Source organism: Nerophis ophidion, linkage group LG18 (genome assembly GCF_033978795.1).
Source record: "Nerophis ophidion isolate RoL-2023_Sa linkage group LG18, RoL_Noph_v1.0, whole genome shotgun sequence".
Taxonomy (NCBI): Eukaryota; Metazoa; Chordata; class Actinopteri; order Syngnathiformes; family Syngnathidae; genus Nerophis; species Nerophis ophidion.
Genome location: NC_084628.1, coordinates 24,555,414 through 24,580,201, shown reverse-complemented (window position 1 = coordinate 24,580,201; position 24,788 = coordinate 24,555,414). Strand labels below are relative to the sequence as shown.

Genomic DNA, 24,788 nt, shown 5'->3' with positions numbered 1-24,788 from the left:
TGTAGAGTTTGATCAAACAATTCTGTGTTGCTGTTCTGTTCCTGGACGTTCCAATCGTTCAAACACAGAAATTGGAAATAGCTTTCATAGAGTCCCGAAATAAGTGGTTCATAAAGGTAATAAAGTCAGCGGGGAAACACTAAAGTGCGTCAAAGAAAATGGCTCTTAAAAATAACTTTCATCATCTGGTGGAATACAATCGGACTGCTTGTGTCTGCAAAGATCACTTTGTAAAATGTTAGTTTGAACATTTGATTTGTTTGAGAAACTTTCTCTGATGCAATCTAGTTTATTCTCTACTATATAAGTAGTTTGAGAGCAGAAGTAAATAGTAAGAAAGGACAATTGATCGCATTAGTTTGTGTTCTGTTGTGGTTGCTATGCCTAATTGTAACTAGTAAGACCTTTTTGTGCAAATAAACTAATGTAATGTTAAGTCCTAGTAATAAATATTGTGATTGTTGGTCCAATCCGCCGTATTTTCATTGTCCATTTTCATAACAGAAACTAAAAGCTTAGTTGTTGTGCAGGAAAGCCAAGTGCTTTATTCGACACGAATGACCACAATGTAGCATTTTTGGTAATATTTGTTAGCATCAAGAAAATATATTTTAAAGTATTAATAAACTACAAACCCCGTTTTCATATGAGTTGAAAAATTGTGTTAGATGTAAATACAAACGGAATACAATGATTTGCAAATCCTTTTCAACCCATATTCAATTGAATGCACTACAAAGACAAGATATTTGATGTTCAAACTCATAAACTTTGTTTTTTTTTGCAAATGATAATCAACTTATTTGCAAAAAAAAATGTTTGTCAGTTTGAACATCAAATATCTTGTCTTTGTAGCATATTCAACTGAATATGGTTTGAAAATGATTTGCAAATCATTGTATTCGGTTTATATTTACATTAACAATTTCCCAACTCATATGGAAACGGGGTTTGTAGATTATTTAAGTCTCTCAAAGGCTCAATTATATTATGATATCACTAGCAAAGATTCATGCTGAACAACATGGACATCTATACCTAAATAATGAGAATAAATATGAACTTCATACCATAAAAACAACTTCAGACATGAATTGTATATGATACTGATACTTGTAGCAGGAAATCAACTGCAAACAAACGTATCCTTTTTTTCATTAGCGTCACGATCACAGCAGCACGGTACTAGTTATGTGAATTAAATACGTTACTTAGCGATGCACGAATAAGTCCATCTTTGTCTTTTACTGATTAATGCTTAATTTATGCACCCATCAGATGTCAAGGCATGATGTGCCTTGAATCTTTTCTTCTCCCTTGAGTGCCAAATGAAGTGAGGTGGCAGTAACCCCTTGGTGATGATACATGGTTTGTATCTTTAAAAAAATATATTTTTCTTAAGAGTGTAACAAATCCACTCCCTCCCATTTTAAATATTTGTTTCATGATCGTTTTATATTTGCCTTTCAAAATACACATACCGGTAAATCTGCACTGATTCAGGTAACAAAACAGTAGCCTAATAAGGCTCTAAATTACAGCCTGAAACCTGGATGTGCCTCTATGTCACGTGATTGCAACCCACCTATATTTGGTTAATATTTTATTTTTATTCTTGTCAGTGTCATAAACCCGTTTTGTAGTTAACACATGCTTTCATATCATTTGAAAAGCTTGTGTACAGTCAGTAGGTTAGATATAATTATTGCATATCATCTAAATTAAGAGTAAGATTACTAATTCACTGTTAATATTTGAGTGGTCCCCGGGACCCCCTGTAGTGAAAACGTTGGGCCCCAAGGTCAAAAAGATTAGGAACCCCTGTTTTATACTTTGCTTTTTGTTCTGTTAATTATAAGTATGACTAAAACTAAAATACATTTTGGACAAATCACTTTGAGTAAATGTAAGTTAAAAACTGCTGACTGCAAAATGAACATTGAAAACGATATGGTGATCATGTGATGTACCAGGTGGTCTCAGGCTGGAGCGTACCTGAGACGGTCCTGGAAGCGGGACAGGAAGCGAGTGGAGATGCTGAGTCGTGGGTTCAGAAAGCGTGTTTCCTCGGCAGGTTGCAAGGCGCGCAGATCGTTCTCAAAGTTCTCTAAAAGTTCAAAAGGTAGGAACACAGGTCAGGACATAGGAGTTCACCAGTTAAGATTACATGGGTCTGTCCATACCTTCGGTCAGAGTAGAACTTCTGTCCTCGTCCTCTTCCAAACCTGAGCTGGCCTGACTCACAGAGTCCACGTCTGCTGTTGGAGACAGACACATCTCAAAGTTGGCTGTTGATTAACATTCCGGCATCACAATGCCGTCACCCATCAAACCGCCATCGACTGAACTGGCCAGCGCCATTACGTGACACTGACCCGTGTCGTGCAGCGGTTCAAAGCTTCCAGCGGAGCCTTCGAAGCAGGCGGAGTCCGGGCTCAGCTCACTGTCCCCACCTGGCTCCGCCCCTTCTTCTCTGCTCTTTGACAGGCACGCAGGCTGGACATCAAACTCCCTGGGAACAAAGAGCATTCTGCTGAAGGTCACGCAACACGCTGGCCCAGCCCAGCACTTACCCGTTAGTGGTGGAGGACATGCTTGGGTAGAAAATGAAGCAGCTCTCGTCGTCAGCGGTACTCTGCACAACACAGTCAGTAACATGACCCGTAAAGTTTGGATCATCTCCACCACAGTGATCTCACTTACGTACCTCATCCTCTTCTTCCTCCTCCTCCGGACTCTTGCTGGGACTGGGAGCAAAGTTCAAGCAGATAATCGGCGCGTTCATCCCTTCCAGCCAGCGATTCCGCACCTGACGAGGCTCTGGATGTGGTTGGACCTGGAGGTGGCTGTCAGGCAGACCCTGCTAAAATGTCAAACACCACAAACTGAGCTCAATCTTCACACACACCGAGGGATAGCACCCATCGTGAACGGACCAGTTTTCGGAACCACGAGGGCAGCTTGCCATTGGACTGCAGCGACTGAGGTCCTGGAATGACAACACGAGTCACGCTAACAAATCCAGCGATACTCAATGACGTGAAGAAAACCAGTGACATCACTTTCGGGACTGCGCTTGGCTGGTGTTTGGGGCTCCGCCCCCACTTCCTCCACAAGGGGCATCAGACAGGACGGTGCGGTGACAAAGGTTTCCCTCCTGAAACAACGCGGCGTCAGAAAGCATCCGACTCAAGCGGATCTGATGCACAACTCGTCCTCGCTCTCATCACCTGATGCTGGGGACCTTGGTCACCATCGGGCTGCGCTGGCTCCTCATGGTGCTGGTCATGTGGGAGTCCAGCCGCCACACAAACACACAACTACAAAAAGTTCAAGTTTTGACCGCCTGGAAGGTTCGGGTTACCATGGAGACGGGCGAGCTAAGATTACCTGTCCCTGGCTACAGTGATGAGGTGTTTGCAGTCCTGACTGAACTTCATACACGTCACAATCTCTGAGGAGGCAACCATTATTACTCGTGCATTCCCTTATTACCATTTTGAACTCTCCCTGCAGGGGACCTGGATTTACTCACCAGAATGCCCAAACAAGGTGGCTACACACTCGCCTGACTTGTAGTCCAAGATGGAGATGTTTTTGTCAGAGCTGCTGGTGGCGAGGAATGAGCCTGAAGGATCCAAGTGGAGCTGCAGCGGAGCGATGTTAGACAATTCCAGTTAGGTACTGTAGATGCTGTCTAACTACATTGCTAAAATTACTACAGTGGAACTTTTACCTTTAGCAAAGCTCCTTCATCACTTGTGGAGCCCTTAAAACATTTACTTTGCTTTCCCGTCTGCACATTGTACACCCTGAACACACACACACACACACACACACACACACACACACACACACACACACACAATTCATCAACACTCTCACAGGGAGTAGCGTGTTTTATCTTGACTAACATCCACATTAGCAGCCACAATATATGTGCCAAGTTAGCGTCACAATGCTTTGCTGCCCAGGGTGACTGTAAGTAATTACAGCATCTGTAGAACGTTTTCCCTTCTCTCATTTTAGGAGAGTTGAACAACAAATTTTGGCGTCTGCAACAGAGTTTCTGATAGCAACAGGATACAGCAGCTTGGTGCATGCCCAAGTTCAGGGGCATCAAACTTGTTTTCAATGAGACCCACATGGCGGATATATTAATTCATGTTCTACCGCTTGTCCTTTTTGGGTTTGCCGAGGGGCTGGAGCCTTAAATAAACATTTATACACTGTAGTATATTTTTTTACTTCACTGTTAGCGCTGTGAATCTTTGGGCACCACGCGATTGGATTCTTGGGGGTAACAATTTGATTTAAAATCAATTCTTGATTCGAAACTATTTTCATTTTAAAACTTTTTAACAACATTGGATGCCAGTTCTATGATTAACTACATTCCTCCATAAAATAGATAAACAGCTCTGATCAATTTCTATATTACTCAAAATAAAAAAGGAGTTTTGTTTAATAAAATGCTTCCCAAAGATTTAATAAAGTCTAACACAAATAAGGCAACAAGAGAAGTATCTAACACTCTTTTCTAAAGTAAATCTGTACAGCAGATATGACCATCAACATTATGATCATCTACATCAATATAATTTGTCTGAGTGGCTGGACCGGACAGATTAAAATAAATACAAAAATTTGAAATGTGTATTTTTTACTTTTTTGAATTGATTAAGAATCGTTACATATAAGAATCGCGAATAATCCTATGCATTGTAAAAAATAAATTAAAAAGATGTATGAAAATGAAATATGTTGACAGGCTGCGTGTGCTAAATAATTAAATTTGCATTTACTCCTCCCAGTATTGTGGGCGCTGTGATGATCAGCATATATTTTGCATGTTAATGAAAATAGATGGCACACCTAATTCTGCCCACTTAACATATGCAATCCACTTTGCATACGTTTTGTAGATCAGCTTTGCGTGTACTATCAAGTCTGCTTGTGTTTAAGTACACGCAAACCTTTAATTGATCAGGCCTAAGTGTTAAGAGTGTAAATGATTATTTGTGTAGCCTAAATGCAGCATTAATAGTTCCAATAGTGCCCCATCTTTAATGAAAAATGGCGCCACACATTTTATCTTCGTCTTATCCACTTGTCTTTGTTTGTATGCGTACCATATTTCACCCAGAAGGCCAAGATTTTTGCAAACAGAAGACTTGGAGGAAGGTTTTCAAGCTCAGGCTTGTCATTGGCCCTGTTGCAAGACAAAGGCTGGGCCCACTGTTTTTGTTTACAGAGTACCGGTACACACTTGATGGTTGATGTACGGCGGAGACACTTCTTGTGCAGAGTTAAAAAAAACACTGAACAATCCTATCATGTCATAATGTCATTGTCATAGTCATCCTTTTAAGTGAGAACTGGCTCTCAGCTGACTTACCTTAAATCAGTCCTTTCAAATAATGGCGCTGGTTACATGCTTCATCAGTATCATGTTTCAAACCCTGTTTCGAAAAGCTGTGCGCTGCAAAATGTTCTCAATGTAGCCATTAAACTTAACTTTCTCATTTTTATTTATGTATATAATACAAAATCATCACAAACCGTTGCATTGATTTATGTTTTGTCGGTTAAAGTGTTTTATATATATTGCCCCCGAGGTTGTTGCTGATCAATTTTAATTAATGATTATTTATTACTTTTATTTGATTTAACTTTTCAGTATCAAATGGCTCAAGTCGGTCAAAAATAAGATTGATTTATTTATTTCATACAAATTGATGCACTTTAAACATTTTTTTTACAGATTGTTGTAAGTTGATCTATATGTATTTTTGGGGTTTTGTTTAATGTTAATAAGGGGACAATGTTATGCAGAGGTGTATTTACAACAGTTTTATAGTCAAATTATACTATTTATAGTCGTGGCAGAGAATGGCGGGTGGGGTTTGAAATGTTTACTTCTTCCAAGGGTGACCTAACAGAAACAAATTGAGAAACACTGGCTAAAACCGAGGTTAAATAACACGTTCTGTCACATTTGGTCCTTACCGGACGTTTCTGTCCTGACAGGCAACCGCAACGTGTGTCTTTGACGAGTTCAAATCCATGTCATGCAGTGCTACCTTTTCCACCACGTGATGCGCCCTGCAGAAGGAGACGTCCTCCGCTGCCACCTGAACAGACACACACACACACAAGTATGCATACAGACCACTAGGGCTGGGCGATATGGACGAAAACGGATATTGCAGTATTTTTAGTCTGAGTACCGGTTTGAAATGTATATACTGGTATCTTTAGAAACAAAAACAAAAAAAGTGGAAATTGGTTAAGGTTGCTTCAGTGTTTTACAGCTAGTTAAATCAGTGTATATCAGGACTCAGACTCAGATTTTTTTTTCTAAGTAGTAACGTAATATGTTGTTTATTCTTAAAGCAATTCTTAAAAAAATATATAAATAAAATAAAAAAAGAGAAGTCTCTGCGGTGGAGATGAGCTAAATAGGAGTGCCATGTGCTTTGCAATTCAGGTGCAGAAAAGCTCAATCGGCCGTAACAAAGGCACATTAAAAAATACCGGTATGGTGGTATTGTCTCAAATATATACCGCTTTCTAAAATATTCCGGTATTAACTGTAGTACCTGTACAGCTCCCAACCCTACAGATGACTAGGTCTGCGAATCTTTGGGCACCAAATGATTTGATTGGATTCTTGGGGGGGTAACGATTCAATTCAGAATTGATTCTTGATTCAAAACAACTCTCAATGCAAAATCAATATTTTTTTAATAACATTGGTTGGCAGTTTTATGGTTGACTAAATTCCTTCTTAAAATAAACAGATCTGATACATTTCTATATTACTTAAAAAATGGCTTTATTAAATTATTTACTAAAGTGGCTGGGCAGGACAGATTTTAGAGATATATACATGCAAGTTTTTTTTTTAAATCTATTTTAGATTTTTTCTTTTTAAATTGATTAAAGATTGTTACAAATAATCACAATTCATTCAAAAATCGCATTTTTTGACAACCCTACAGACTCCAAGTCCTTGTTTTACAGGACCACTGGGGTCCAAGTGCGAGTCAAATCATACCTGTTGAGCTGTCTGGAAGTAGATGCTCTTGTCTGCTCCACAGCTCACCATTCGCACCTCCGGATTTTCACCTGGAAACACGCGAACGCAGCTGTGTCTCATTTTTTTTCCCCCACTGTCTTCTTTCAAGTGTGACTCCTAGGAGAAGTTACCAGCAAACTTGAGAGCGATGATGGAGGCGGAGTGATCGTTGAGCGTCTGCACCAGGCTGTAGTTCTTCTCCACGTTAAAGACGTGAATGAGTCGGTCTCTGCTGGCTGTCGCTAATAATTTCACGCCTGAGGCACAAATTCTAGGATTAGCACAACGCCTTCAGAGAGAGATCTTTGGTTAGTGACTTTCACCTGTGGAGGCGGGTGAGAACTCTAGGGACAAAACCTCGGAATCGTGCGCCTCAATCTTGACCATCTCTTCCAGAAACTCCAAATCAAAAATCCTAAAAAGAGAGAAGAACTTGGTGAAATTTGTTGTGATACACTGTTTCCTGATCACAGGACCTCACCGCAGGTTTCCACAACGGTCTCCAGTCGCCAGGTGTCGTCCATCGGGGCTGATCCCCAGCACTCTAATCCCAGCCTTCCCATCAGCACCTGCTGCCTCGGACTTGTCCCCGTGCCCTTGTAGATGCTGCGTGTCTTCTCCCACGTATAAAATTCTTAGCAGGTCCTAAAAGAACAAACCCGCATCACGAATGTCCCAACGACAAAAAACAGAATGGCCGGCGCTCGCACGTTACTTTGCTGTAGAGGCAGCTGTGCTGGGGGGCGGAGTCAGCGTGCCAGAGCCTGATTGTGTTGTCTGACGAGCAGGTGAGGAAGGATGAGGGAGGCAGACAAGCCTGAGACGGATCTGACACCTGAGGATACACCTGGAGACAAGAAGAGTACAGTAAAACCAACCATTGCAACGCTTGCAGATTTTCCTGTGACTTTGTCCAGAGACATGGAAAATAGGTGATGAAGGATTTTTTTTGTTAACTTAAAAGGAGCCATATGTAATAATGTGGCCAGAAATGGTACTGCAATCACGGTCAAAATTCTGTAGTCCCTTTTAACTGATGTTGCCAGATACGCAGCCAAATCCAGCTCAATCGACAAGGAACTTCAAAACTTCTACTGCCTCTTAATAGGGGTTGAGGTGCTGGAACTATAATAGTTGAATAGGCAAGCGTTTTTTTCAATAACAAATCTCTCACCAACACATTTTACACAGAAATTAGGTTATTTTCAGAAAGAAGTACATCATGCCTGTGTACAATGTCACAACAAATGGCAATCATTCGGTTATTGTCAGTACTATCAGAAAACAAAGACTCAAACAAACTACAACCAACGGTAGAAATGGTTGTACTGGTGAAAATAAGTAGAGCATGCTAAGCAGCCTAATATACGCCCAAAACAAAAGATGAGACATTTTACCAAGGTATTCCTATAGGCTACTGTTTCAAAAGTTTTGGATTGCCATATAACTTGGTACATGTAGTCCAAAATATGCAAACACGAATGAGGAATTATTTTATCACGTGATTTGGCTGTCTCCATACGTTTCACATTGCCATGACAGCAGTGCTAATGTTGGAACCCAATTCCTCAGTTTACCAGCATATTGAGAACGAAATATGCACTGACACTACCCATATCCACATATATTTTCGAAAAAGAAAACAAAGCACGGACATACTAGCTTTGTTATACAAGACCATGGACTGTATTGGACAATATAGTTTACCTACGAAATGTCCATTATCCATGCCTGACTTACCTATTAGGAGGACATTAGCAAGTTTGGCATCCGCCTTCAATCGTCTCCATCTTTCAAAGGAATCCCCAATACAAATCTTCATTTTGTTCCAAGCTATGTCATGAATAATTTGAGAATCGTAACAAGGCCTTTCAGATTTACTAATGTCATGACATGTTTAGTAACTTTACCAGTGGCAGTAGTTAGACAAACATGGAGGTGCATAACTGGCAACCTGGATGTGACTCACTCACTGACTTTTCTAATTCGTCAAATGGTCAAGGGTGGGACATCGAAATGAAAACAATAAGATCTCGGGGCTGTAAATCTAATTTTGAAATTAACATATCCTGGCTGAACTACTGTTATCAGTTATAGAGGTATTGAAAAAGAACATGATTTATTAATGCCTTTTCACATATAAATGATAAATGGGTTGTACTTGTATAGCGCTTTTCTACCTTCAAGGTACTCAAAGCGCTTTGACACTACTTCCACATTTACCCATTCACACACACATTCACACACTGATGGAGGGAGCTGCCATGCAAGGCGCCAACCAGCACCCATCAGGAGCAAGGGTGAAGTGTCTTGCTCAGGACACAACGGACGTGACGAGGTTGGTACTAGGTGGGAATTGAACCAGGGACGCTCGGGTTGCGCACGGCCACTTTCCCCACTGCGCCACACCGTATCAGGGCCATTTAATGATGACTTGACATGAAATTATTACATATGGCTCCTTTAAAGCAATTTGCTGAAATGGCTGCGATGAGGTGGCGACTTGTCCAGGGTGTACCCCGCCTTCCGCCCGATTGTAACTGAGATAGGCACCAGCGCCCCCTGTGACCCAAAGGGAAAAAGCGGTAGAAAATGATGGATGGATGGGTTTTACTCCATTTATGCATATTTCATGTGATATTGTAGCAAGGGGTGTACTGTGTGCTTGTTGGGTCGGTCTATAGGGGGCAGTGTGGAGTGTGCCTTGCAGTAAGGCAAGGGTGTCCAAAGTGTGGCCCGCTAAGCATCGGCCGATATCCAATAAGTCAATTAACCAGCATCAATAAATTGCCACGTGCATGTTTCAAGAGGGTTCACACTTTTCATTGCTTTCAGCAGCTAGGTGCGTTTGTACCATAGTGGAATGAAAAGAAGCGGGTGAATCATCTTGTCCTCATTAAGTGTCTTTGTCTCTTTGTGCAGCGACACGGGACCGCTGGCCGGCTAGCATCACATAGTGCAACTAGTTAGCATGTAGCAGCTAACATGGACAAAATGATCACAAAACCAAATGCCACCACACCAGTTTGGGAATGTTTCAGTTTAAACCTTTGGAACAAAACAAGCATATCAACACAATGCTTGGCTTTTTCACTCTTAGGACCTGTGCTAATAAATGAAAAAAATTAGTAGCAAAGAAATGTTTGTGTAGCACAAAATTTTTTTGTAGCAATATGAAATGTCTTAAATAAGTGAGGGGATCCGGTTTGGTGGCTGCAGAATTAGGTATATGCTTTTTGCGGATGATGTGTGGTCCTGCTGGCTTCATCTTGCCAGGATCTTCAGCTCTCACTGAATAGGTTCGCAGCAGAGAGTGACGCGACTGGGATGAAAATCAACACTTCCAGGTCCGAGTCCAAGGTTCTCGCCCGGAGAAGGGTGCCATCTCCGGGTTGGGAAGTAGATGCTGCCCTAGATGGAGGAGTTCAAGTACCTCAGGGTCTTGTTCATGAGGGAGAGAAGAGTGGACTGTAAGATCGACAGGCGGATGGAAACGGTGTCTGCAGTGATGCAGATTCTGTATCAGTCCGTCTTGGTGAAGAAAGGGCTGAGTCGGAAGGCAAAGCTCTCAATTTACCAGTCGATCTACTATCCTCACCTATGGTCGTGAGCTTTGACCGAAAGAACAATATCACGGGTACAAGCGATTGAAATGAGTTTCCTCCCCCGGGTAGCGGAACTCTCCCTTAGAGATAGGGTGAGAAGCTCTGTCATTCGTGAGGAGCTCAAACATCGAGAGGAGCCAGACGAAGTGGTTCGAGGATCCGGTCAGAATTCCCCGTGAACGCCTCCCTGGAGAGGCGTTTAGGATGCGTCCAACCGGTAGGAGGCCACAGGGAAGACCCAGGACATGCTAGAGAGACTATGTCGCTAAGCTGACCTGGGAACGCTTCGGGATCCCTCGGGAAGAGTTGGACGAAATAGCTCGGGAGAGGGAACTCCGGGCTTCTCTGCTTACGCTGATGCCCCCCCGACTTTGGATAAGCCAAAGTAGATGGATGGATGGATGGCTGGATCAATGGTTAATTCTGTCCCATAAAAAAATGGCAATAATATTGTTTATCGGCAATAATTTGTTGGTCAATATATCAACAAGCAAAACTTATTGGCCCAGGCCCACAGCCCGCAGCAATTTTTGGAACTGCCAATTCTAATAATCCACCCATTAATTTTCTATTGCTTGATTACAAAAAAATATATGTGGAGTAAAAGAACAAATAGAGAACAGAAAAGGTTTAAATGTTGACACTGATAAAACAAATCTGGCATACGGGCTATTATTTTTTCTTTCCTTAAAACAGTACTTTATCCAAAAAAATTAATGAAAATTAATCTTGTTATTAAACACTCCGATTAAATAAAATATTCCATATTTTCAAAATCTAGATCCAAATATTGCACATTGTGTGTTTGCTTTATAAAACAAAGGTGTTTTTTGACAAAAAATGCATGAAACATAAAAAATATAAAAAATTATATCCGAAAGTTGATTTACAGATGTAAGCATTTAAATGTATTTTTATTGCTATTATCATTTTACTTGTTGTAGTTTGCTAATGTATATCTGTTTGTGTATACTATATTTAAAGGCCTACTGAAACCCACTACTACCGACCACGCAGTCTGATAGTTTATATATCAATGATGAAATCTTAACATTGCTACACATGCCAATACGGCCGGTTTAGTTTACTAAATTATAATTTAAATTTTCCCGCGGAGTTCCCTGTTGAAAACGTCGCGGAATGATGACACGATGATGATGCGTGTTTGTGATGTTATTGGTTGGAGGGAACATATTAGCCCAGCACCACTTACGGCTAAAAGTCGTCTCTTTTCATCACGCAATTGCACAATATTTTGGACATCTGTGTTGCTGAATCTTTTGCAATTTGTTCAATAATAATGGAGAAGTCAAAGTAGAAAGATGGAGATGGGAAGCTTTTAGCCTTTAGCCACACTAACACACGGTGTTTCCTTGTTTAAAATTCCCGGAGGTGAAGCTTTACTATGGATCAGAGCGGTCAAGCAAACATGGATCCCGACTACATGTCAACCGGCACTTTTCCGTGAGAAAATTGTGGAAAAAGGTCGCCTCTTACCGGAGATCAGCGGAGCCAGGGTCCTCCTGCAGCTGCCGTGACTTCTCTCTGAGACTCTGGCATCCAAACACCCGTGGCCACACCCCTCCGACTTTACGGTACTATTTAACTCACTAAAACACTAGCAACACAATAGGCAGATAAGGGATTTCCCAGAATTATCCTAGTAAATGTGTCTAAAAACATCTGAATCGCTCTCACTGCCCTCGCCTTTTTTTTTTTCCTAGGCCTTCACTCTAAATTTCCTCATCCACGAAACTTTCATCCTTGCTCAAATTAATGGGTAAATTGTTGCTTTCTCGGTCCGAATAGCTCTAGCTGCTGCTGGCTATGATTGTAAACAATGTGAGGATCTGAGGAGCTCTACAACCAGTGACGTCAGGCGCACATCGTCTGCTACTTCCGGTAAAGGCAAGGCTTTTTTATTAGCGACCTAAAGTTGCGAACTTTATCGTCGATGTTCTCTACTAAATCCTTTCAGCAAAAATATGGCAATATCGCGAAATAATCAAGTATGACACATTGAATGGACCTGCTATACCCGTTCAAATAAGAAAATCTCATTTCAGTAGGCCTTTAAAGTGGAGTTCTGGTGGTACAATAAGTACTTGTGTTTTTAAATGAATGAATAACAGTGTAAGTAATTTTGACTACAATATTAATCAAAATAATTCTTATTATTATTTTTACCACAATCATCCAGCCAAAGTAGCAAATAGTAGTTTATACTTTAGTTTAGTTATTGTGCACTATGGTTTTTGTTTTGCTCCAACAATTGTATGCAATACAAGACAATAATGAACCAGTTTAAATAGTGTGTTGATATTGTTACAGGAAGCTGCAATATACTGTTTATTCTAGGCCATATGGTAGGCGACAAACAGGTTCCGCTGGAGTGAAGACAGATTGAAGTTTTTGGGCCTACCTGGAGGTCCCACACGCAGCTGCTGTGGTAGAGAGCTGAGTACAGCTTCTTCACGTTCCTCACGTCTGCGACATCCCAAACGTAAACGCTATGGTCGTTGTACACGCAGCTCAGGTGTTTGGCCACAGGGTCAAAGGTAAGCGCCACGGTGTTAGGATATTGGGCTTCAGGTCTGGTGCCTGAAGGGCTGACGTAGAAACAAATCACAGCAAGGATTTTTAAGTTCACGCCACAGATCTCGGAATGTTGACTACACTAGTACCTGGGCTGCATAAGCTCCACCCCCAGGCGGTGAGGTCGTGGGAGGGTGGTGATGTAGTGCAGGTTAGAGGGCGAGAACACTCTGATAACTCCGCCTGAGCAACCACAGAAGATCAAGTCCTCAGTCAGCACCAGACAGCTCGCCGACGTCGTCTGTCAACATCCACATCACGGATAAGCACCACACTACGCAGCAGCTGTTGACACGGCAGGAGTCCACTCACCTTCAGCTCGACCCAGGATTCAAGCTCTCGGTTGGCGTTGAAAAGACACAGCAAGGCGGAGCTGGTGATGCAGTAGGTGTTGGACGCCAAGCGGCCACGCCCGCAGGCCGTGCCACTGAACACACACTTGTTATGGTCGCCAAGCAACCCTGACCGACCAATCAAAGGCACTGTGCTGTTGACCTGCAAAGTGAGCCATTCACAAGACATAGAGGGCTTGGATTGGTCGATGGGGTTGTATGTGAGATATGATTGGCTGATGTTACCTGTCGCTCTTTGGAGGCGTTCAAGTACCAAAACTTGACGTGTCTGTGGCCGGCAGTGACAAAGTAGCTGTTGTCCTGAGAGAAAGAGATGGCCGACACTCTGCTGGACACTTTATTAGAGGCAATGATTGACCCCTTCTGCGCACACACACACACACACACACACACACACACACACACACACACACACACACACACACACACACACACACACACACACACACACACACACACACACACACACACACACAATCAGTCATCGACAACAGCTTGACATGTGACATTTGTAAACAAATATAGTCTGTTGAACGGCTCTTTTGAGTAAACGATGAGAACCTATTCCCAGTTGTGAGACGTTTTTTTTCTGCAAATGCAAATTTTGCGACGGCAATTGGCCACTTTGCACATGCGTGCCACCTGACTGGCAACTGGATGAGGCAATGAGTGAGTTAAAAGAAACAGCAGCATCAGAATAAAAATAAAAAAATAGGGCTGGGAATCTTTGGGCACCAAATGATTCGATTCGATTCTCGGGGGTGACTATTCGATACAAAATCAATTCTCGATTCAAAATCCATGCTAAAAACTTTGGGTGTCAGTTGTATGATTAATTACATTATTTTATAAAATAAATCAACTGCTCTGAAAAGTTTCTCTCTTACTTAAAGGGGAACTGCACTTTTTTGGGGAATTTTGCCTATCGTTCACAATCATTATGATAGACATAATGACCGATGTTTTGTTAATGTCAATCAATCAATCAATGTTTATTTATATAGCCCTAAATCACAAATGTCTCAAAGGACTGTACAAACCATTACGACTACGACATCCTCGGAAGAACCCACAAAAGGGCAAGGAAAACTCACACCCAGCGGGCAGGGAGAATTCACATCCAGTGGGACGCCAGTGACAATGCTGACTATGAAAAACCTTGGAGAGGACCTCAGATGTGGGCAACCCCCCCCTCTAGGGGACCGAAAGCAATGGATGTCGAGCGGGTCTAACATGATACTGTGACATGCATTCTAAATATTACATAAACGTAAATAAAAGTTAACTTACAGCAGAGCCAAAAGGAGGTCCTCTATTCCGCCCATAAAATCTGATAAATAACCATTCAAAAGGGCCAACAATACTCCATTTACATTTCATGACTTGAATATTAACCAAGTATTAGCGATATTGTTATTATAAGCGCTAACGCAGATAAACTATAGCTGCGCCGTGATCACTAGCTTGTGTGCCGATGTTTACATCATTGATTGATCATCTGCTTCCTCGTTTCCATGCTCCCTGTAACTTTATTGCCATTTAGCGTCTGGAACTGGCGAGAACAACACGAAAAGCACTTGTTCCCCTCATTTCTTCACGAGGATTATGAGACATTTTTAATCCAAACGGAAATACTATATGAACATCCTATCAGTCGGCATCCTAATGACAGCAGACACTGTACAGTAAGTGATGTTTCACTATCTCTGTTAGCTCTCATAAATTGTTCAGTGAACAAAAATCAGTGATGAAGAAAAAAAAAAGTGATGCGTTTTTTTTATTTATTATGTGCCACATATGCTTAAAATGATCGAAATATGTAATTATTAAATGTTAATATAAATGTGCCCGTTACTACATTACATATATACTTACAACTCGTATATAAAACCCTAAAGGAGATGTTTGGATGTTTTTTCATAGGCAGAATTCAATGGCTCCCATAGGCTCCATTGTAAGTGAACTTTTGATCAAATGTATTTAATTTTTAGAATGCTTTATTTTTTTTTAAATCCATCCGTTGTGATGTCTTTCATAACGATTGTGAACAATAGGCAAAATTCCCCCCAAAAAGTGCAGTTCCCCTTTAAAAGACAACTGTTTCTGTTTAATAAAAGAAATGTTACCCAAATCAAGTCAAATACAAAATAGGCAACAAGAGAAGTATCCAACAGTTCTCTTTTCTATTGTAAATCTGTATAGCAAATATGATCATTTACATCAACAGTATGATTTGCCTGAGTGGCTGGACAAAAAAAATATATATTTTTTATTAAGGATCGTTAGAAATAACGATTCAGTCGAAAATCGTTTTTTTGGACATCTAAAATATTTACATAGATTTTTACATATAAAATTTAAAATTTTTAAATCATTATTACTCTTTAATTGTATTTTCTTCATTCTTATTTGGATTCACTTTCCAGGTTTGTTGTCCAAAGGGTAGTAGTAGTTTAAAGGTGTTGTTTGCAAAATGTACACAGATGCCTCAAGGGCAACCAACTTCCCAATGTAATTTACGCAGTATGTCCCGCCCTCTTACGGCTTCTCGTACATCCATCCATCTATCCATTTTCTACCGCTTATTCCCATTGGGGTCGCGGGGGGCGCTGGTGCCTATCTCATTGACGTAATTACGTACATACATACGTACGTAACACATGCACAGCTTCAGGTGCTGTTAGCTAATAATGACATTAACTGCCATTGAATGTATATTCTATCAATGCAACAACATGACTGCAAATTGTTTGTTGCTTCTCTTGGACTGCTTATGTATGTGTGCACGCGCTCACTGCGCGTACGTGTTGACGAGACCAGTTGAGTGACCACCGTAAACACAAATCATTTTGTTCATGCTGGTAAAAATTTTTAATTGCATAAACTTTTCAAATGTGAAAAACAGACAATCGACAAACAAATGTGTTTTGTTAAACCACTAGTAGTTCTTGTTGTATTTTTTGCTTTGAAAAATATAACTGTGGGAAAGTTGCAAACAGCACCTTTAAGCATAAGGTATGGTAGTATAATTTTATACTCACATTTATATCCATTTTTATTTATACTTTTTATATTCATTAATGCATTTTATTCATACCCATTATTTGTGTATTTTTCTTAAATTGTTAAAATGCTGCACATTTTTTTAGATGGGGAAAATTCTAAATAGTGATGTCACTGCCAAAGCATTGAAATATGGCAGCGCCTTATGAAATATTTTAAAGGAAAATATAAATAAAAAAATTAAGTTATAGCCAATATTTCAAAAATAATTCCCACCAACAAAGTAACATTTCTGTAAATTAAAAAATATATATATACATCTTATTGTATGAGCGATACTAGTTATTATTTCATTAATAAAAACAAAACGTAAAACAAAAAGTAATGATAATAACGAGCCAGAATTTTGAACGGTTCTTTCAAAGTTTTGGCTCCTTTCAAAGATCCATAAATCACATTTCTAATAACAGGTGATGATGTGTGCGTGCACTTACCCGCCAGTCCCAAACACACACATTCATGTCATGCTGGAATCCCACTGAGACGATGTAACCGCTGCTGGTAGAAAAGGCCACGCAGGAAACTCCATATTTATGATTCTGAACTTCAGCCACTTGACCACCACCCACCTCCCAAACGCGCACACAGGGCATGTGACCGCTCTGAAACACAGGGGAAGACATTGTAGCAGCCGTACTTTTAGAATCATGGTGTGGTTAGCACAGGGGTGTCCAAACCTTTGCCACTGAGGGCCGCACACTGAAAAATCAATGGATGAAAGGGAATTTTTGGAACCTTTCCGTTTTAAAACCAACACAATATATGGTTGGGTTTTTTTTTTTACCCTTTGAGCTCCTCTCAACTTTGGTGAATGTTAAATGTCTCTGGAAACCAAAATGGTCTAAGTCACAAGTTTTAAAAGTAAGTCACATAACAATACTCTTCTTCTACCTTCTATCTGAAGAATAACTTCAGATCTGTTGATAAAAAGTTTTTTTTAGTTTTTCATGCCCTTTTTGTCAAAGAAAACCATGATTTAATGGCAACCGCCACCCTCCAAAAAATGCAATATTTTACCCCCAAAAATGTTTTATATATTTGAGGTAAAGTAATTGGACACTTAAATATTACAGGTCAATAATTGATTTATAATTGATTTTGATCTGTTACTATCTTTTGAGCAATGACAGGTTTTAAATAGACTAAAAGTTCCCATTAATAAGTGTTAAAAATAAGTCATGTATGTATATTTGTTACTTCCAATGCTTAAAGGAAACCGTAGCATTTGGATAAAACAAAAAAATACATTTTAGATATAACTTTTTTTCTTTTTAATTACTATTATGTTTTAATTGTATTTATTTTTTATGTGAAATTATTTTTCAGGTTCGCTATTCTAAAGGGTATTAGTTTAAGCATACGCACTCCAAGTATGGTAGTACAATTGTCTATTACCGAATGTATCATTTTTTATTGTAGTTTTAGTTATACTTTGTAAAAAAAAACCTCACACCAAAAGTTTTTAAGGGCCTAAAAAGGGCCAACTCGATAATGTTCTAAAAATAGGTCATATTTTTTATTTTTAATGCATGAATATTTAAATCAACTTTCATATTATAAGTATTTAAGAGTCAACATATATACGGTTTTACATATTAAGATTTATATATCTTGTTTAATTATAATTTTTTTCTAATTTATTTAATTTTATTTGAACTTACTTTAAGTTTGTTATTCTAAAAGGGTAGTGTTTTAAGTGTACGTACACCAGGTACGGTAGTACAATTTTGTATTATGTCTTACTTTTTATTGTAGTTTATTTTTTTTAACTTTTTTATAAAAGCAAAAAAAACAAAACACAAACAGTTCTTGGTGACCCAAAAAGGGCACACTAATAAAAGAGTAAAAAATAAATCACATTTTATTTAATGATTTGTAATATTAATTTATTTGATACATTGTTTTTACTTTCAATGCAGGAATCTTTTGTTCAACTTTCAAATTCTAAGTTACCATGTTTATATTTTAAACCATTTTTATCAAGAAAACCTTGGTTTTTATTAGGGAAATACACAAAATATGCAATATTTTCCCCAAAAAATATTTCAGAGAGCAGTATATTTGATTTAATCAGTGCCTTGAATAGGTCAACATTGTTTTTATTATTATTATTATTATTATTTGAGTAATGACTGTTTTAAAAAAAAGAAAAAAATAGCCTGCATGGCAGCTTAATGTTATAAGTGTCAACATTATTTCTCTTTACATCACTCCTGTGTGCTCTTGTATTCAATTTATGGGTTTTTTAATAGCATTTTCAGATAAATAGCTGCGGGCCACACTTTGGACACCCATGGGTTAGTACCATGGTGGTACCTCGCCAGTGACCAGGTGTTTGCCATCATGAGAGAAGGCCAGCGCACTGAAGGGCTTTCTGGGGGAAACAAAAAAGTTATTAAAAGGAATCATTCACGCACACAAGAAACAAGCAAGTAGCCGGTGTTCAAGACAAACGGGAAGCAAAGACAAACCTGGACGTGTTGATGATGTGTCGTTGCTTGTTGGTCTGCGGGTGGAGCAACACGACCACGCAGCTGACGCACAAAGGACAAGATTAAAACTTTTTGGGGTCTTCAAATAAGATCGGGAGCAGAGCTTACCCTGCAGGGTAGGCAACGAGCCCAGAGTTGGGGTCCGAGGTCAGTCCACTGCTGGTGACTGTGCTGATCCCAAGCACTTTCTCAAGGTGCACCTGAAAAACACAACAAACATCAAGTCTTGAGTTGCCGCCTTGTCCTATATAGATACATAAACCTATTCCGATCTCAGGACATGACGGAAAAATACAGTACATAGTCCCGCATATCTACTCTGAGGAAGAATGTCCGGGTCCAAGCTGCTTGATCAGGGATAAAGGTGTTCTCTTGAACATGTTTTTTGCTTACATTTAATCATTTTATGACTGTATTTTTATATATATCCTTCATGCGTTCTGCGCACAGAGTGACTGACTGAAGTGTTAATTTAGGACGTGCACTAAAAATCGACTTAGGATCATAGGAACTGAACTGTTTTTAAACCGAGGACCCCTGAAGTGTAGACAGATATATAGATGGGTGGATATATAGCTAGTAGGGATGTTAGTGCATGTGCCTCACAATACGAAGGTCCTGAGTAGTCCTGAGTTCAATCCCGGGCTAGGGATCTTTCTGTTTGGAGTTTGCATGTCCTCCCCGTGACTGCGTGGGTTCCCTCCGGGTACTCTGGCTTCCACCCACCTCCAAAGAGATGCACCTGGGAATAGATTGATTGGCAACACTAAATGGGTCCCTAGTGTGTGAATGTGAGTGTGAATGTTCTCTGTCTATCTATGTTGGCCCTGCGATGAAGTGGCGACTTATCCAGGGTGTACTCCGCCCTCCGCCCGAATACATCTGAGATAGGCTCCAGCACCCCCCGTGACCCCAAAAGGACAAGCGGTAGAAAATCGTTGGATGTGCGTGGATCAATACTGAGATAGACACGGTCGATACCAGATCTTTATGCTACAATATCGACTCTCAAATCAAAATATCAATACTTTTTGATACTTGATTTGAGATCATTTTTTATGCAAAACTTGCAGTTTTTATTATTTATTTATTTTTTAGCAAAAACAGTACCGACTGCTTTTTAACGGAAATATTCTGGCACCTTAGTCACCAGAATTTTACTGGGATTTTTTTTTTAAACACATTATACTGTAAAAGGAAAAACATTAACTCCAGACTGCACCCCTCCCCCAACAGGAGCCAAGTCTGAGATCGACTTTTTTTTGTAAATTCATTCTCCCCCAGCGTCTACCTTTTTCCCCACCATTTACGGGACGCCGAATATGGCGACCCATCACGGTTCCTGTTCTGTAATCTTGTACAATGTTTGTCTAATCTTGAACGGGTTTATGGTGAAAATGCCATTTGGTTGTACTCGTGCAATGACAATGAAGAACATACCATTCTGTAACAGTAATACTGTTTTTTGTTTTTTTGTTTTTAAATCTGGCAATTGAGCTGCCTTCTTTTTATGGTAAAAAACTGCAGTACTGTTTTTAAATTTACAGGAATACACTACAAAAACAACAATCGTATGTTTTACAATAAAAAAACAGCAGCTCAGTCAACGGAATTTAACAGTAAAACAGTTGCAGAGGTTTTTTTTCATTTTACAGCATTATGCTGTAAAAACCACAGTAAACTTTACTTTATTATTCATCGTAAATTTCACAGTCTTTAATTTGATGGATAATTTGCTTTGAAATCACAAGTCAAGCAGATATTAAAGTATATATTTTTTTATTTTTTAAATAAGAGATTTTCTCAACATAAAAAAACTTTTTCTTTTGTAAGTACGCAATGCGCAGGCACAGTGGTTCTCAAACTTTTTTAACTGATATACAACATGTGAAATTTTTTTAAATTCAAGTACCCCCTAATCAGAGCAAAGCATTTTTGGTTGAAAAAAAGAGATAAAGAAGTAAAATACAGCAGGATGTCATAAGTTTCTGATTTATTAAAATTGTATGACAGTGCAAAATATTGCTCATTTGTAGTGGTCTTTCTTGAACTATTTGGAAAAAATAATTTAAAAATAACTAAATACTTGTTGAAAAATAAACCACTGATATAATTATAAATAAAGATTTCTACACATAGAAGTAATCATCAACTTAAAGTGCCCTCTTTGGGGATTGTAATAGAGATCCATCTGGATTTGTGAACTTAATTCTTAAAATTTTTTCACAAAAAAGAAATCTTTAACATCAATATTTATGGAACATGTCCAAAAAAAATCTAGCTGTCAACACTGAATATTGCATTGTTGCATTTCTTTTCACAGTTTATGAACTAACATTCATATTTTGTTGAAGTATCATTCAATAAATATATTTATAAAGGATTTTTGAATTGTTGCTATTTTTAGAATATTTAAAAAAAAAAATCTCACGTACCCCTTGGCATACCTTCAAGTACCCTCAGGGGTACGCGTACCCCATTTGAGAACCACTGTTGTAGGCTATTTGGAGACATTACATACAAAGATGCATATACATAAGATACACAAATTCAGTCCAGATTTATGCCATATTTGTTTCGCACTGTGATTTTATATCGTTTGAAGGTGATTACCCTAGCGCAGCAAAACTTGATACATTATGTTTTTAATTCTACCAGACACAGGTACAGTCATACTTGCCAACCCTCCCGGATTTTCCGGGAGACTCCCGAAATTCAGCGCCTCTCCCAAAAACCTCCCGGGACAAATTTTCTCCCGAAAATCTCCCGAAATTCGAGTGGAGCTGGAGGCCACGCCCCCAAACATTGAGTCAGACCTGACTCAATGTTGTGACCCTCTTAAACAGGACAATACTGTTATCTACTGTACATATAATTGAATGTAAATATATTCTACATTTGTTCTGAAGCCCACAGTAAACAGACGTGACTTCATCACGTCGCCTGGTTATTGACTCCAACCCAATATATTACACCGTCGACGGGCAAAATTAAGAAATACGCTTGCAAGTTCCAGAATGATTGGAAACAAGAATTTCAGTTTATCCAGGAGAGTTCGAAGGGGAGGGGGTATGTTGCCTCTAAATTTTGTAGAAAAGACTTCTCCATTGAACACCGCGGCCGAACGGATATTCAGCCGTGAACGGTCAGCGAAGCACAAAACGTCCACAGCGCACCATCGTTCACAACCTAGTATTATGGCCCACCTCGCAAAATGAAGACCCGATGGTGTATCTTATGCTGAGACAAAGATGGCTATGCTGATAGCTGGAAGCAACATCCCGTTCTCATTTGTGGATATCTACAACAAATCCGTGAAGGATATGTTCCCGGATTCGGAGATCGCTCGCCAATACACAAATGGCAGAACAAAGGTTACTCAAATAGTGAAAGGTAAGTGTTGTTGTTTTTTTTCCTAACCAGCAAGCACAGTACAGTTAATAAAACAACTGGGTTTTTATAACTGTGTATTTGATAGGTGCCGTCGGAAATTCAACTATTTATTTTATTTATATATATATATATAATAAAATAAATATAAATAGCTATAATTCACTGAAAGTCAAGTATTTCATACACACACACAATTATACACATGTATATATATATACACACATATATATATATACACATATATATACACATATATATATACATCCATCCATCCATCCATCATCTTCCGCTTATCCGAGGTCGGGTCGCGGGGGCAACAGCCTAAGCAGGGAAACCCAGACTTCCCTCTCCCCAGCCACTTCGTCTAGCTCTTCCCGGGGGATCCCGAGGCGTTCCCAGGCCAGCCGGGAGACATAGTCTTCCCAACGTGTCCTGGGTCTTCCCCGTGGCCTCCTACCGGTTGGACGTGCCCTAAACACCTCCCTAGGGAGGCGTTCGGGTGGCATCCTGACCAGATGCCCGAACCACCTCATCTGGCTCCTCTCGATGTGGAGGAGCAGCGGCTTTACTTTGAGTCCCTCCCGGATGGCAGAGCTTCTCACCCTATCTCTAAGGGAGAGCCCCGCCACACGGCGGAGGAAACTCATTTCGGCCGCTTGTACCCGTGATCTTATCCTTTTGGTCATGACCCAAAGCTCATGACCATAGGTGAGGATGGGAACGTAGATCGACCGGTAAATTGAGAGCTTTGCCTTCCGGCTCAGCTCCTTCTTCACCACAACGGATCGGTACAACGTCCGCATTACTGAAGACGCCGCACCGATCCGCCTGTCGATCTCACGATCCACTCTTCCCTCACTCGTGAACAAGACTCCTAGGTACTTGAACTCCTCCACTTGGGGCAGGGTCTCCTCCCCAACCCGGAAATGGCACTCCACCCTTTTCCGGGCGAGAACCATGGACTCGGACTTGGAGGTGCTGATTCTCATTCCGGTCGCTTCACACTCGGCTGCGAACCGATCCAGCGAGAGCTGAAGATCCCGGTCAGATGAAGCCATCAGGACCACATCATCTGCAAAAAGCAGAGACCTAATCTTGCGGTTACCAAACCGGAACCCCTCAACGCCTTGACTGCGCCTAGAAATTCTGTCCATAAAAGTTATGAACAGAATCGGTGACAAAGGACAGCCTTGGCGGAGTCCAACCCTCACTGGAAATGTGTTCGACTTACTGCCGGCAATGCGAACCAAGCTCTGGCACTGATCGTACAGGGAACGGACCACCACAATAAGACAGTCCGATACCCCATACTCTCTGAGCACCCCCCACAGGACTTCCCGAGGGACACGGTCGAATGCCTTCTCCAAGTCCACAAAGCACATGTAGACTGGTTGGGCAAACTCCCATGCACCCTCAAGAACCCTGCCGAGAGTATAGAGCTGGTCCACAGTTCCACGACCAGGACGAAAACCACACTGTTCCTCCTGAATCCGAGGTTCGACTATCCGACGTAGCCTCCTCTCCAGTACACCTGAATAAACCTTACCGGGAAGGCTGAGGAGTGTGATCCCACGATAGTTGGAACACACCCTCCGGTCCCCCTTCTTAAAGAGAGGAACCACCACCCCGGTCTGCCAATCCAGAGGTACCGCCCCCGATGTCCACGCGATGCTGCAAAGTCTTGTCAACCAAGACAGCCCCACAGCATCCAGAGCCTTAAGGAACTCCGGGCGGATCTCGTCCACCCCTGGGGCCTTGCCACCAAGGAGCTTTTTAACTACCTCAGCGACCTCAGCCCCAGAAATAAGAGAGTCCACCACAGATTCCCCAGGCACTGTTTCCTCATAGGAAGACGTGTTGGTGGGATTGAGGAGGTCTTCGAAGTATTCCTTCCACCTATCCACAACATCCGCAGTCGAGGTCAGCAGAACACCATTCGCACCATACACGGTGTTGATAGTGCACTGCTTCCCCTTCCTGAGGCGGCGGACGGTGGTCCAGAATCGCTTCGAAGCCGTCCGGAAGTCGTTTTCCATGGCTTCCCCAAACTCTTCCCATGTCCGAGTTTTTGCCTCCGCGACCGCTGAAGCTGCACACCGCTTGGCCTGTCGGTACCTGTCCACTGCCTCCGGAGTCCTATGAGCCAAAAGGACCCGATAGGACTCCTTCTTCAGCTTGACGGCATCCCTCACCGCTGGTGTCCACC

The 24,788-nt window shown here is 40.7% G+C and overlaps 1 protein-coding gene across 1 annotated transcript in view; it reads right to left on the bottom strand.

Annotated features, from left to right (window-relative positions):
• Positions 1–24,788, bottom strand: part of wdr62 (WD repeat domain 62) — a gene marked incomplete at its 5' end in the record, with an annotated part of 52,597 nt that overhangs the window by 13,895 nt on the left and 13,914 nt on the right. The window contains 25 exons of the mRNA XM_061877796.1: positions 1,996–2,107; positions 2,184–2,258; positions 2,376–2,512; positions 2,574–2,635; positions 2,708–2,863; positions 2,937–2,989; positions 3,063–3,157; positions 3,231–3,320; positions 3,391–3,454; positions 3,536–3,647; positions 3,737–3,812; positions 6,010–6,134; positions 7,061–7,131; positions 7,213–7,338; positions 7,405–7,496; positions 7,563–7,726; positions 7,797–7,928; positions 13,109–13,295; positions 13,371–13,522; positions 13,594–13,776; positions 13,860–13,997; positions 17,132–17,299; positions 19,014–19,071; positions 19,169–19,231; positions 19,298–19,389. Coding sequence (XP_061733780.1) covers positions 1,996–2,107; positions 2,184–2,258; positions 2,376–2,512; positions 2,574–2,635; positions 2,708–2,863; positions 2,937–2,989; positions 3,063–3,157; positions 3,231–3,320; positions 3,391–3,454; positions 3,536–3,647; positions 3,737–3,812; positions 6,010–6,134; positions 7,061–7,131; positions 7,213–7,338; positions 7,405–7,496; positions 7,563–7,726; positions 7,797–7,928; positions 13,109–13,295; positions 13,371–13,522; positions 13,594–13,776; positions 13,860–13,997; positions 17,132–17,299; positions 19,014–19,071; positions 19,169–19,231; positions 19,298–19,389 — 2,783 coding nt within the window. The remainder of the gene's footprint in view (positions 1–1,995; positions 2,108–2,183; positions 2,259–2,375; positions 2,513–2,573; positions 2,636–2,707; positions 2,864–2,936; positions 2,990–3,062; positions 3,158–3,230; positions 3,321–3,390; positions 3,455–3,535; positions 3,648–3,736; positions 3,813–6,009; positions 6,135–7,060; positions 7,132–7,212; positions 7,339–7,404; positions 7,497–7,562; positions 7,727–7,796; positions 7,929–13,108; positions 13,296–13,370; positions 13,523–13,593; positions 13,777–13,859; positions 13,998–17,131; positions 17,300–19,013; positions 19,072–19,168; positions 19,232–19,297; positions 19,390–24,788) is intronic.